This window comes from Carcharodon carcharias, chromosome 8 (genome assembly GCF_017639515.1).
Source record: "Carcharodon carcharias isolate sCarCar2 chromosome 8, sCarCar2.pri, whole genome shotgun sequence".
NCBI lineage: Eukaryota > Metazoa > Chordata > Chondrichthyes > Lamniformes > Lamnidae > Carcharodon > Carcharodon carcharias.
In genome coordinates this window covers 161173122-161188911 of record NC_054474.1, presented here as the reverse complement: position 1 = coordinate 161188911, position 15790 = coordinate 161173122, and the positions used below count along the sequence as shown (strand labels likewise).

The 15790-nt window shown below is 42.2% G+C and overlaps 1 protein-coding gene across 1 annotated transcript in view; it reads left to right on the top strand.

Annotated features, from left to right (window-relative positions):
* ak8 (adenylate kinase 8) overlaps window positions 1-15126 on the top strand; it is a 140111-nt gene extending 124985 nt beyond the window's left edge. The window contains exon 13 of the mRNA XM_041194479.1: window positions 14880-15126. Within this exon, the coding sequence (XP_041050413.1) occupies window positions 14880-15126 (247 nt within the window). The remainder of the gene's footprint in view (window positions 1-14879) is intronic.
* Window positions 15127-15790: the final 664 nt, after the last annotated feature.

The following is a 15790-nucleotide window of genomic DNA, read 5'->3' as shown; positions in this document are numbered from 1 at the left end:
AAAACTCAGCAGGTCTGTAGGTTAACGTTTCGAGTCCGTATGACTCTTCTGTTTCTCTCTCCACGGATGCTGCCAGACCTGCTGAGTTTTTCCAGCACTTTTTGTTTTTATTTTAGCCATTTAAGTGGCCAATTAAGGTATCTTTCCAGTCATCTGATTAGCTGGCAAATCTCTTGAGGCGAGACCCTGTCCCTGAGCCCCAACTCACTATTGAATGACAGCAGGACAACTGTTCTTTCCCGTGGGCAGGCTGCCTACCGACATTTTAGTAAGGGGTGGGGGACTGTGGCACCCCATAAAATCCAGCCCTTGGTTTCTCTCCTTTCGGCCCCCAGCATTATGGTCTCCAGTACCGCATCCAAAAAACCTCAGAGTCCTTTCTCTGTCCAATTGCTCCATTTGCTGTCCTGTACCTCCCACCAAAGACTTCCTGAGACTGTTCAAGCAGCTCCTGTAGCATGAGTGCAGTTATCCTTTAAGAGGGAAGACTGCCTTTAAGAGGTCCAGGCTTGCTGTTCGTTGTGCTAGCCACACAAGCATGCACCTGAGTCCCCTACTGATTATGCAGAGAACATTTTGTACTGGGCTGCTCACTGCATTCATGTAGATGAACAAGCAGCACAAAGTTTGTGTGCTGCCTACCTCAACAGGACCAGACAGAGGGTAATCATTCATTATGATTCCTAATCCTGATATCCAGCCTAATATAACTTTTCCCTAATGATCTTTTAGACAGCAGGTATGTAAGTGTACCAGTGAGGTTCTCTAAATTTGCAAATGTGGAGATAGAGAAAAATTATCAATAACTTTAAATCCCAATTTCTGGTAAAGCACAATTGCTTCTAATTTAGAAATTCCAGATACAAAATTGAATCTTTATTCTCTGCACCTCTGGTCTGTTTGACCTTCCTTTTAATTCAATAACACTGTGCATAAAGTACATTTTTGCCCAGATATTTCAAACATAACAGTAATCATTTAAAGCTAGGCATTCCTTACAAGTTTGTTTATTTGCTCCTCCAGGTTTTATGTTATTGTGATATTCCCCACAGCCAGATATTTGCCCACATTTAGCTCATGAAGAGAGACTTTTGGGTAAAGTACACAGGGCTGCCACAAACCACAGAAGCTTATTACAGCCTTCAGCACAGGAGGAAGAATCAAGTGAGGAAAAATTCGGCATAAAGTCAGCTTGGGGAAATGTTTGCAAATCCAGGTGATATGCCATAAACAGCCAGAGGGCAGCAGATGTATTAAAAATCATTCCTTCTGATGTAACTAGTAAGGAAATATTACACAATGGACTAGAAATTTGGATACACTCAAAAATGGGGACAATCCCTGCACCTAATGGATAAACCCAAGGTGTGTGCAGTTTTTGACCTCAGGCCTCATTATCAATTAATTGGTGAGCTGTGGACACCTAATGGGCATCCCTAGGTAATTCGCTGGGGAAGAGGGTTCAGAGATCAGGTGGCTGCAATGCCAGTAGCTAGCGTCCATAATGCAAGCCATCAAAAGCAGCCGTTTGAGGTGAAAATCCAGATCTGGGCATTTGGAGGGGCATCGGTATTCAGGATTGGGAGAGTAAATGGTGGTGATGATCGAAGGGTTGAGACTGGCTTCCCCAGGGCAACTCGATATAGGGGGTCACAACCAGATGTTAGGTTCCTTATTTGCATATGCAAAGGACTTAATGCCTGATTTTTTTTTACCTATTCCAATATGGTGGCCTCCAACTTGTAATGAGCATGTGCTTCCTGCCTGCCATACTGGAGGCTTAGGAGGTCATATAGCATCTGATACCAAAATGACAATAGGTCCAAGAGTTAAGAGTAGAGAAGTTACAAATTAGATTATTGATATTTAGTGTTTTGGACTGCAGTCAATTTGAGGATAATATTTGATGTACGTGTGTCAAAGGTTTTTGATATGTTAAATCCAAACTTTTTTTCCTGCACTTAATGTGCATCACACCAGCATGCTCTGTTTCTGTCTAATGACAGCTTCAGCTCCTCCCATTTGTCAGCCTCTTTTCATGCATTGTCTCAAAGCTTACTTAATATCCATCCCAATCATCCACTCTCATCTACCAGCCTGCTACCTCCTACTATCTTCCCAAATTGGTGCAGTCACCTTGCTGCTACATTCTCTGCCTTGGTCACTGTATTGCTGTTCCCACTCAATGTTGCAGTCACAGGAGACATTTTTGTCTCCTTTCTATGTTATTGAAGGATCCTGCATGTGGCACTGAAAAGTGTAGCAGCTTTGATGAAAGGTGTTAAGTGAAGACTTGAGGAAAATAGAAGATAAATCATTTTAAAAATAAAATGAAAAATTATAAGATCCCAATGAAATGACGTTATTCCTAAAATTGTGGAGATTGGGAAAAAAAATAATTCAGAGGGTAACAGCCAGACAGAAGAAAAGGGACCTATCAAAACATGGGTTACCATTGACCAGAAACTGAACTGGACTAGCCATATAAATACTGTGGCTGCAAGAGCAGGTCACAGGCTAGGAATCCTACGATGAGGAACTTACCTCCTGACTCCCCAAAGCCTGTCCACCATCTACAAGGCACAAGTCAGGAGTGTGATGGAATACTCCCCCACTTGCCTGGATGGGTGCAGCTTCCACAACACTCAAGAAGCTTGACACCATCCAGGACAAAGCAGCCTGCTTGATTGGCACCCCTTCCACAAACATTCACTCCCTCCACCACCGACACACAGTAGCAGCAGTGTGTACCATCCACAAGATGCACTGCAGGAATTCACCAAGGCTCCTTTGACAGGATCTTCCAAACCCAGGACCACTACCATCTAGAAGGACAAGGGCAGCAGACAGATGGGAACACCACCACCTGCAAGTTCCTCTCCAAGTTTCTCACCATCCGACTTGGAAATATATTGCTGTTCCTTCATAGTCAAAATCCTGGAACTCCCTTCCTGACAGCACTGTGGGTGTACTTACACCACATGGATTGCAGCAGTTCAAGAAGGCAGCTCACCACCAGCTTCTCAAGGGCAACTAGGGATGGGCAATAAATGCTGGCCCAGCCAGCGAAGCCCAGATCCTGTGAATGAATAAAAAAAGGACAAACTCCAGCAGCTTAGCAACACAACCATGAGACAAATAAGATTAATTGCTTATATTAAGTCACTTATTGGTTATTGAACATGTAGCCAAGAAAGTTTTGTCATAGTGCAGTTTGTAACTGCTTCCTGTACTGTGACACTTGCACTCATTAATGGATATTGCATTTCAGACTGAGGTTGCCCTTCTGTTTTTTGGAAAAGCTTATTTTGGAGTAGATGAGGAATAGCAATTGCAAAACCCTTTAATTGCTGATAAATATAAATGCCTAGCCATCTCAAGAGCCATAACCAACTGCATCACTCACAAATTAAGGCACCTTTCCACATAATAAATCTTATTGATAATCTATCCCACAATCAATTTAAAGTGAATTCATCCACTCGAATCTTGCGTACGCACTTGTTTTTCCTAATCATTTGCATTTAAGAAAAACACAAATATGACAATGAACAAGTTCTAATAGTGATTCATTAATAAACATTGAGTGTATGTGGCAACCATGGTGCTGCCCTTTTACCTACCCACATTTTCCATGGTGGTGTTGCAAATACATCCCTACGTGCCCTAGTACTCCTTCTACCTGAATTCCCACTGACAAGAAAATAGAAGAGGGTGCAGTGCCATATGCTATGTCCCCAGAATATGTTGTTGAGTACAAGATAGCCTTTGATTCTCTCGACCTGAACCCAGGATGGTCCCTCTACAGGCTATAAACACTCCACAAATGCAGTGGTAGCCTGGCCCAAATTATCAAGGGATGAAATTTTAAAAGCAAGAAAGGCACACACACCAAGGAAGTCTTCAGTGAAAAGGATGTGTAAAGTATTATTAGTAAAATCAGCAGGTACCTTTAATTTTGAGGACTGTATACCATGAGGAGGAGCCAAACCACTCACTTAGCTTCTTTTCAGGAACCTCAGGGCTTGTAAACAAGGATTATGCAGTAATTTGGCTAATTCTGTCTCCTCTTGCTTTGTGTACCCTTAAGCAGTTCAGGCCTTTAAGGTCCGAGGTGTATCCAAAATTCTTGTCACCTGGGTCTCTCCTTCAAATGTGCGCCTCCATGTACGTTAAAGGTCTGACCTTTCTACCTTTTGAATGCCTCCAGGAATTGTAGACAGTCCACTTCTGCCCCAGCCACTGCTGGCCAAATACTTCTGCTGAACACTGCCTGTGTGCAGGAAAAACAGCCCTTATAACTGTGCTGTAGAATAGTGCCACTGGAATTCGGCTAATATTATTAAATTATAACCATCAACAAACAGGAAACCTTTTTTGAAAAGCAAGAATACAGATAATATTCACCCCCTCACTAGATCTTTAAACCATATATCGTCAATCAGAGGCATTGACGATTTTTCTAGAAGTGGCGACTTTCATTTGTTCTAAGACACTTGCCTGTTGTAAGGGTAAGTTTTGTGGTTTGGAGACTCAGATAGACATCAGAAATATTGCAGGCAGTTGTGTGAAATTCACTTGATTGAAGACTGAAACCTTTTTGTAGATTCTTTTGTCCCTAGTATTGACTGGCTCAGTACCATATTATGGAGTATACTTTTGTAGAGTTCTACTAAACCTACCATACTTTCAGAAGAAACATCGTGGAAATCTTGCAGAAACTGCTGTTCCTGCCATTTGTTTTTTCCAATAATTTATATAGATTTTTCTTTTCCCACTTATTTCTATTATTTTTAAATGTATTTCCACCCATTGTTTTATCTCTACCTTTTAGCCTTTTTAGTATTCCTTCACCCCACCCCACCCCCACTAGGGCTATCTGTACCTTGTTTGTCCTGCTTTCTACTCTTAATTAGCACATTTCTTTAGATAATATCACCACCTTCAACACCTCTTTGTCCTTTTGTCTGTGACATCTTTTGGTTATCTCCACCTATCACTGGCTCTTTACCTAGCTCTTCTTGTCCCAACATCCTGCCCCCCCTCCCCCCCCACCCCCCGCCTTAAACCAGCTTATATTTCACCCCTTTCCTATTTTTACTTAGTTCTGTTGAAGGGTCATGAGGACTCGAAACATCAACTGTGCTCTTCTCCACCGATGCAGCCAGACCTGCTGAGTTTTTCCAGGTATTTCTGTTTTTGTTTTTGTTTCGGATTTACAGCATCCGCAGTTCTTTGCTTTTATCTCTGGAATTCTGCAGAAGGTATGGCAGGAAATAGAGAAAACTGTGGCAGAAATTCCTGGCATATTTGATTGCTATTCATATGAATTTGATGCACAAAACCTGCTTATGGCAACCATGACAGAAGATGACTTGGAATGACAGGCAGTTCACTTCATGAACTTTTAATTTTGTTTAGTGTCCAATTTCCTTCAGGTAAACAGCTCCCTGGATTGAATGGCAGCTTTATTCACAGACCATCAAAAAACAGAGAGGGTGAAACGCTGACTGATTCCTTTGCGTAATTTGTAAATTAAACTGCCAGTCAAACTATGCCATCTTCTAGATTGAAGTCAGATACTGAAGAAAATGGAAAGATACACCTGCTGCATTCTTTTAGTGGATGTCACCTTGAAATACCTTTGTAGCTGTAACATTTTAATGCAGAGTCTTGGGTGGAAGGGGTCTGAGGGATAGGGGGATAAGGTTCATGAGTTATTAAATGTCAGCAAGTGAAGTGCAGTTTTCTAGAGGGTTAATATGTATTACAGATGGAGCATTTGTGTGATGTAATTCTCCCTTGACATCAATTTTAATTTGTGTAGTGTAAATCTGCACTTGAGACCTAACCTGATTTCTGAACAAACAACAAAGTTACAAACTAATTACAGCTAGGAAGCAGGCCATTCAGCCCAACAGGTCTATGCAGGAGTTTATGCTCTGCATAAGCCTCCCCCTACCCTCCTTTACCTAATCCCATCCTACTAATCCTTTCTCCTTCATGCGCTTCTTCAGCAAACTGATATGCTTGAAACCCTGACATGCACTTCTGAGCAAAGCTCCATGCTAATAGCACAAATTCATAAAATCTGTATTCTGAGCGTACTACATTTTCCCAGTTGGGACTCCCAGGCTTGCCTGCTGATAGTGTACATGGGAAATTTAACAGTGCACTGCCCATGATTTCCCATCTTTTAATGGGATCCTTACAGGAGCACACACAGAAAAATATCCCCTGTATGCTAACAACATTGATGTGGGGGTAAAGAAATTCATTGGCATAGCTAACAATGCTATGCACATTTACTTTGACATTGATATCAATGAAGAACGCCGTGCAAGTAACAACCGTAGTGCTTTCTTTCCCCAGAAAAGCAACATATGTCTGTGTAGTGCCGCCACGCAAACTAATTTCTCCTCCAGGGTTGGAAATATTCTAGGGTCAGTGACAGCCTTAATTTTACTGCATGTTTCTCTCCCCCCAAACATACAGACAGACCTCAGCATTCCGCATCCAACAGCATCTCTCATGCTAAGACTTCTCAGAATCTCAGGTACCTTCCCCAATCCTTCCCACCCTGTAATGCTCCCTCTCCCCCACCCCATATTTTTAGATACCATGTGCTGCTCCCAATAGTCACCCACCCAGCACACCTTCTTAGATTCCTGCCCACTATTGACCAAAACCCACCATCCACCTTCCATTGTTCCTGGATTTTGTGGTGTTTGGACCCTGACCCAATCCAAAGTTCCCAGACCATGTAATCACCCTCAGTGTCCCCGCTCCACTCTTATTTTATACTTAACAGCTGTTTTTACAAAACAGAGGGGTGATACAGACAGACATTGCAGTCAGGGAGGAGGACTGTGAAATATTAGATTAAATTAACACAGATTCCTGAAGATGGCTGGACAGGTCGATAAGGTGGTCAAGAAGACGTAAGGGATACTCTATTTTATTAGCTGAGGCCTACAATGTAAGAGCTGGGAGCTTATGCTGGAACTGTATGAAACACTAGTTAGGCCACAGCTGGAATATGGTGTGCAGTTGTGGTCACTGCAGTGTAGGAAATATGTGATTGCACTAGAAAGGGTACAGAGGAGTTAAGAGGATGTTGCCTGGCCTGAGAATTTTAGTTGTGAGGCAAGATTGGATAGGCTAGGGTTCTTTTCTTTGGAACACAGGATGCTGACGGGAGACCTAATAGAAATGAATAAAATTATGAGAGGTCTAGATAGAGTGGGTAGGAAGGACCTATTCCCCTTGGTTGAGGGGTCCATAACAAGGTGGTATAGATTTAAGAGGTGGGAGGTTTAAAAGGGATTTGAGGAGACATTTTTCGTTCAGAGGGTGGGTAGAGGCAGAAACGCTAACATTTACAAATACTTGGATATTGACTTTAAGTGCCACAACCCACAAGGTTACAGACCAAGAGCTGGAAATTGGAATTAGCCTGGATGGCTGCTTGTCAGCTGGCATGGACACAATGGGCTGAATGGCATCCTTCCATGTTGTAAATTTCAATGATTCTATGATTCAATCTTCCTTTTGTATACCGTCATCCAGCAACCTTGCTTTGCAAAACTCTTACCCTGCTACCCCTATCCTAGCGATTGTACGCCCAAGACCAGTGCCATATCTCAGCAACCTTTTCTGTCACTTTTACACATACAACAAACCACTCCCAGCATTCCTACTCCTGTCAAATCTCAAAATCCTCTCCCTGGTATTTGCCACACTCCTCCCTGTTCTCCACACAATATCAGCAAATAAATATCCCCTATATTTATGCTGTTCCTATGTTCTGAGATGCTGTAATCTTTGATCCTACAGTGTCTGCTTAAAGCTTCAGAGTTTGTAAATCATTTTGCCATTTAGATCTGCCCTTTGGCATTACTAGGATTTTGGGAAGGACCAAAAACTAGTGGGCAAAGCATTTTCACATGTGGCTGGTCATGCAGGTTGACTCAGTTAGCTCCTACATTAAGTTAAATGGAAGTTAAACAGGTGTAGTAGTATTCCATGAATAACAGATAATACAACAAATAAAACTAAATAATTCATTACATAAGGAAAGATTTGCTCCTTGCTTCAGAGACATAATAAAATTAGGCATTCTATTCTTAATTTATAATGTTGCCTTACAGACAGGACACACATGCTGCTTCAAAAAGACCTAGACAACAAGTTAATAAAGCGTTGAAGCCCATGACAGTACAAACCATTAAAGCTTCAATACACTGTGTCATCCTGCATGCTTTATTGCAGTATTTATGTCACTATTAGAACAGACTGGAACAGTGTAGGCTGATTCCAGTAGCAGTGACTAATCGAGATGTCTCCTGCAGCATCACAAGACAATCGCATTTGGTTCTTAATTGACATTGTGTTGATGCCCAGGAATTGTGTCATGTTGTACTCTTTAATGATGCAAGTTATTTGCAAGCAAGCTAACAAATGTAAAGTACAGGATTTTAAAAAACAGAAGTGTTTCTACTGAGTTGTAATACAATTGAAGATATAAAGAAGCCAGCAGAAGACTTAACAGTGTCTTTCAGTCACTCCTGTTGTTTGGTTTAAAGTTGATGGTAAAAGGGACTGATTCTATTCATCTAGAAATTAACCCAGTGCTCTGTTTGGTTTTTTTATGGCTTTACTAACCTGTGTCGCTACTTTTAATGGTCCAGATTTTGCCGTCAGCAGTGAAGAAATGGTGCTCACTGCTGACTTCGAAGGAAGTTATGCTGAGAGATCTCATGCTCTCTAAGGTGAAAGCTTTAACACTCTCGACATGCAGTTGATTGTAGCATCCTTTAATGTGGATTTCCAGCTGCAGTGGTATCACCAGGCACCAAGTTGTCCAAGCAGCCAATTTCATTAAAAGAATTCTCACAATCAACAAACCAGGAAATGAAAAGCAATCAAATCAAATCACTTTTCAAAAAATTTACTGGGAACATAATGAAGATTGAGACATACACGTGGGGTGAAGATAGTAGCTTCAATTTTATGAATAATTTAAAACAATTCAAAGTTTTTCTAAACAATCTATTTTAAAAATTATAGTAATTTCATTAAAAGGAGATATTTAATAATATTCCACAAATATAAAATTCTTTCTTAGCAGCAGATTGTTTTTTTCGTAGTAGGTATTATTCAGGTCGCTGTTAAAAACCCAATTGCAACTCATTGAACTTCTTATTGGCTTTCTAACAGTGACATGAAAGTAGAAAAGAGGAGATCACCTGATTTCAGTGATTGCTAGTTTGGAGAATGGGGCAGGAGTCCATAGCACAATCTGCGGCAGAGCAGTGAATGACAGACATGCAATTTCAGGATTTCCATGTTAATCTGCACTTGTGCTAACTCCTGAAATTCAGTCATATTTAGAGAGCTAATGACAGCAAAATACCCACAAAATGATTTCTGTATTTGTATCCTAAATCTTTCTGCTCCTCTACTCCATTCATATACTTAATTTCCAAGGAGTATGTGGGCCCCTAATTCTTCCTACCAAAATTTCCTGCCTCACACTTATTTATATTGAAGTTCATTTGCCAATTACAGGCTCATTCTGCAAGTTTTTCCACTACTCTGCCTCCCTTGCTTCCTTTAAGACGCTCCTTAAAACCCTACCACTTTGACCAAGCTTTTGGTCAACTGCCCCATTATCACCTTTTGTAACATGGTATCAGATTTTGCTTCATAGTGCTCCTCTGAAGAGCCTTGCAATGTATTGAGATGTTGATTACAGTTCTTATTTATTAATATCTTCTTGCAATTGGGAGGTGTATCTAGACCTCCCAATTTGCTGTCAATTGTGAATTTTGAAGTTGTACTTTCAATTTCTAAATCTAAATCATATATGTAAATGGTGAACAACAGTGGTCTCAGCACCAATCTTTATGGAATACCAGTTCCCACCATTTTCCAGTCAGAGTAATGGCCATCTGGCTTTTTGTTTTGTAGTCAGCTTGGCGTCCAATCTCCTATTTGTCCCCAACTCTACGAACCTTAGTCATAAACCTACGATGCGGTACCTTATTGAAGGTTTTTTGGAAGTCTAAATATATTATGTCTACTACATTACCTTATTTGCCTTCCCAGTTACTTCCTCAAAACATTCAATAAGGTTGGTCAAGCAAGGTCTTTCCTTTTGGAATTTGTGCTGACTACTCTTATTTATATATTCAGTTTCTAAATGTTTTTTCTATTACGTCTTTGAGTAAGGATTCCATTATATTTCCTACCTCAGATGTTAAGCTACATGGTCTATTTTCCATTGCAGTTTAAATAATCGCTATGTTTAGGAGTAGTCATGTTCCTATATAGTATTCAGGTTACAAAGTTTGACTTTTAAACACATATTGGATGGAACCTTCCATTCTGGAGTCTAAGTCCGGTGACCGGCAGGCAAGTCGGCGTGAATCCTGGTGGAACAACTGAACATGGGTGATCTTCCGCTATTCAGCTTAATTATGCATCCTGAAGAAGCAAGACAATTCTCATGTTGGAGCGGGCAGGAATTCACCCACCCTGCCGTTATCTCATGGGGTTGAAGGTCCTGGAGCAATATTTAGATGGCACCCGGACAGACATTCACTCATTGCTGGCCAGGAGCTACATATTACTCCTCCAGAGTCCTTGTGTCCGCAGCTTGTACAGGAGAAGCTGGCAGATGTGAGCAAACACATCCCAGGACATATGAAAGCACCTCTGGCATTGCCTTTCACTCATTTCTAGATAAGAACATTGTCTGTGATACACTCATGGTCAGGCCAATACTCGCCATTGCAGTGAACTCTGCTCGTTAGCATCTTAACCTTCTTGAGGTTCCGCTGCCTTTTGCTGCTCAGGTCCTTGCTCTACCTGGCCCTGTGCCAACTTGTGATGGGCCCTCCTTCTCCTCGTCTGGATGAGAGCCAAGGCAAGTTTGCCTGCAGTTTGCGTCATCGACGCCTCAGTGGATCTATGAACGAACTGCAATGATAGATTTAGTGAGCATGTCCTTCACAGGTTTCCTTCCAGCCAGTGCTAAGCCCTTCACCTGGCCTCTAATTAGACATGGCATCCCCACCACACCACCCCTTCCAGGTGAAGGACATCCTGGAGGATCGTACATGAATATGTATGGAGACATTGCTCTTTGACCAGGGTGATGAGAGCCATGTGCAAGGATCCTCCCTCCGTCACTATTCTGTTTGCCTCTACTATACTTGAGACTTCATAGAGAGACCATTGCCTTGACAACATAGACTAATCGCATGAGCCCTTGCTAGCCATGACAATTCTCCCAGGAGAGGTGACAGAGGGTTACCATTGGCCAGAAACTGAACTGGACTAGTCATATAAATACTGTGGCTACAAGAGCAGGTCAGAGGCTAGGAATCCTGCAGCGAGTAACTCACCGCCTGACTCCCAAAAGCCTGTCCACCATCTACAAGGCTCAAGTCAGGGGTGTGATGGAATACTCCCCACTTGCCTGGGTGAGTGCAGCTCCCACAACACTCAAGAAGCTTGACAGCATTCAGGACAAAGCAGCCCACTTGATTGACACCTCATCCGCAAACATTCACTCCCTCCACCACCGACGCACAGAGGCAGCAGTGTGTACCAACTACAAGATGCACTGCAGCAACTCACCAAGGCTCCTTAGACAACACCTTTCAAACCCACAGCTACTACCATTTAGAAGGACAAGGACAGCAGACACATGGGAACACCACTACCTGGAAGTTCCCCTTAAAGCCACTCACTATCCTGACTTGAAAATATATTGTCATTCCTTCAACTGTTGCTGGGTCAAAATCCTGGAACTCCCTTCCTGACAGCACTCTGGGTGTACCTACACCACAGGTGCTGCAGCGGTTCAAGAAGGCAGCTCACCATCACCTTCTCGAGGGCAATTAGAGATGGGCAATAAATGCAGGCCTAGCCAGGGACGCCCACAGCCTGTAAGTTTATTTTTAAAAAATTATGGATGTTTGGAGCTGTGAGTTGGCTGCCCTCCAGCAGCCATGCCCCTTGGAAGTATTCCATCTCCCTACCTCCCTTCATCCCTGCCTCTGACTGCAGCCAATGGCAAATGACACAGAATGAACAGCAGTCCACACCTTGCTGAGATCTCGATGGTATGAGACCCATGAGTCGGGAACAAACCTGCTGCCATGTGGGCTTCACCATAGAGAGGAGAATTTAAGTGAGCATCTTTGACATCCAGTTGCCTCATAATTATTAGGGTGACCCTTTAGTCAGCCACTCGTGCTGACCATGAATTCCACCCACCCGAAAGGATTCTCCTCCCACTTCGAGGGATCTCACTGACTAACTGCGTGGTCAAGGTTACACATGAAAAATGGTGCACGTCACCTTCTAGATCAGCGCACCAACTTCTACCCTCCCCTGTCACCCACCAACTTCCCCCATCACCTTTGACCCACTAAATATCACCATTCCTCTCCCCTCCATCACTCTTGTATCTTCTACCCCATTACCCTGGACCCTATCATGATCCACCTCCACATACCTTCTCTCCCCTCAGAGCCGGCACCTGTTAACGTCCCCTTGCCCACCCTAACCCTGCCCCCCCCCATTATCCGAGCCACCTGTCTTGTTCCCCTCTGTGACCCCCCACCTACCAGACTCTCACCCAGGACCTGCCACCCTACTGCATCCCACCCCCCTCTGATTGTGACTGTTCCCTCCTATCACCAGTACCCTGAGTTCACCCCCAGGATCCACGGTCCATACCACTGACCCTGCCCCCTAAGACACTCCCCCCTTCCTTTCCCTGGGCACTCTTCCCTCCCCTCCCCCTTCCCCGGACATGCCCTTCTCTCCCCACTTCCTTGGACACTCCCCCCCCTCCTCCCTTCCCCCCATCTCCCTTCCCCACCCAGACACTCTCCCCACCTCCATTTCCACGGGCGCTTCCTCCCCCCTCCCTTTCTCAAATGCTCTCTCCCTCCTCTTTCCCAGACCCTCCCTTCCGCTGGACTCTCCCTCCCCCCTCCCCTTCCCCAGACATCCTCTCCCTCCCCTTCCTTGGACACACTCTCTCCCTCCCCTTCCCCGGACACTCTCTCCCTCCCCTTCCCCGACACTTCCCTGTTTCCTTTCCCGGACACACTCTCCCTCCCCTTCCCTAGACACTCTCTCCCTCCCCTTCCCCAGACATTCCCTCCCCCATATCCTTTCCCGGTCACACTCTCCCTCCCTTTCCCCGGACCCTGTCTCCCTCCCCTTCTCCAGACACTCCCTCTCCCCCTCTCCTTTCCCAGACACTCCATCCCCTTGGCATAGCGTTTCCTACCGACATTTGATATGAGTGAATTTGTGTGAGGACCGCAAAGTCATGGAAGAGGTGAAGCTCACCAGGTTCACGCCACTTATACGCAGTCGTAAAACTGAACATTCTAATTTCTCCCTGGCGGAGAACTTATTTTGGAAGGGGAGCTTAATTCCAGTGAGGTGGCCTTTCAATGAGCATTCATGTCATGCTAATGCATGCAAATGGGGTTCCTGACATTGTCTTTAACCGGCTTGAAAATCAGAACAAAATTCCAGTAGTTTATCCCACTGTTTCAAAACAGATTTTTTGCTTCCTGCCACATTAGGTATCCCCACCCGCCACAATTCCCACTGCTGGCTGGACCGGAAGATTCTGCCCATTACATGTGCAACAGGTGGAGAATAAGATAAAGTGAGAACATTTCTCATTATTTTCTTTCACTGATCCAAATCTCTGGTTGAGGACTGCAGTTGGACATCTATTCAATAGCCCAGCATCATAAATGACTCCCATGTTTGCATCACAGTAGAATGTTTCTCTTTATGAATCCTCAGGCTCCAGACAAGTGCAGTCCTAGCTATGGCCAGTGGCTGCCTTGACTTTTCTCAGTGGTGTTTAAAAAGTTTTAAAAAAACAAATCCTATTGTATTTTAAATTGGATAAATGTTGAGTACAAGTTTATTTCAAAGGCATCATTTAACATGGCCGTTCTAATCTCAATATCTACTGACGATGTGCTGTCTATGACATCCATTATTGCTTTTCTTTTAGGTTTGATTTGTCTTAATGTTTAATCGAGGCAACTCCAATTACAATGTGATGAATTATTTACAGTAGTACTAATTTTTTGTCAAATATAATTAACAAAACAATACTAAACATTAACTAATTGGTCATTAACTATTTATTACATCACAGCTTAGCATGATGCTCAAGAATTTTATATTTATTACATTATATATTTAATTAGTCATTGCAAGTATTATCTCAAATTATTGTCATGTGATTGAGCATAAATATTTGCTATAGATTTGGTTATTATCTCTAATGTGTTATGCGTAATTTTAATGTCCTTAAAGTTGTTTTGAATATTCCCTGACAGTGTTGTGAGATTTATCCCATTGATGCCCCTGTGCTGTGGTAGCATTCAATATTTTCAACACTTTTTCCTAATAATTTATTAACTCGTACACTTATATAAAAAATATTATTTAATTTCTCCTTGTGTCCTGTCTGTGAACTACATGACAAAATTACTACATTTTAAAGGTATTGTTTTTAAATTAGGATGTTTGAATTATAAAAGTATTATGTTTTCAAATTTCTGCAGATGGTTTTCTAAAATCATTCAACCCCAAAAATATAGTTTTATGGCCGAATTAAAAACCACATTGAGCTGTTCTGCTGAATTCTGACTGGAACCAGATTTAAAAAATAACTTTATAACAATCTTGACTATCAGAAATTAGAAATCCTAATAACATTGATCAGGGCTTGATTTAACTCAGGTTATGAAGTTAAAAGGACAGAGTTCTAACTCCCCATGATATTTATCATTTCGTAATGCAATTATTTTGCTTTATAGATATCACTCCATATACAAACCAGCACCAACCAGTGAGGTTTACAGTCGTTGCAAAGTAAATCCCAAGGATTCCGAGGAAAATGTACAAAAAGTGCTTGAAGTGTATCATGCCAATGTTAGGGACTTGGAGCAATTCTACAACTCTGTCATCCACGTTAATGCAGACCAGGATCCTTATACGGTGTTTGAATATATTGAGAGCTGTGTTGTCAAACCCCTGTCAAAATGCACAAATATCTTTGTTTGAGTGATATTGTAGATAAGACACTTCCAGTGATGTCTTTCCTAGTTTATATCATGCATATTTAAATCCTATTGATAGTCATTTAGTTAACAGTAAATTTAGTTTCTGACTTTCCCGTAAATACACATTTGGTTTCCATTGTTCTGATGGATCTTGCCTTATAATATTTCCAGACAAATATGGGTTAATCATTGGAAATTAGAGAAAGATGCTCATTTTTATGCACAGTTCTGTCAAATAGCTTGGTGGGGAAAATAGCTATTACTTTTTTGATCTCAGGGTTGTAGCCATTACAAGAATGCTATATATAAGACTCTTCAGAGCTGCAGTAACTTAAACTATGATAGTGCTGATCGTGTAATAATTCTTTGATGTAGTAAGCCTGAGTATTGGATCCAACAAGATAAACCTTTGAGAAAGTGTTCTTTCAAGATGTAAATTGCAAACACCACCCCTGATCTTGATCCATTGCAAAGGTTTGTTTGGTCATCAGATTTTTATCTGCATTATTAATATTCTATATTTTTTGACTCACAAGCATATTATTTCTGTTGCTGGAATAAGGTGAAGCTATTTTCTAGAATGGTAATGCTCTGCTTCCAGACCTGCCTTGTGTTAAAACACCTCTAGATCCATATACATAGTCAGTCAGCTCTTTATTGCAAGG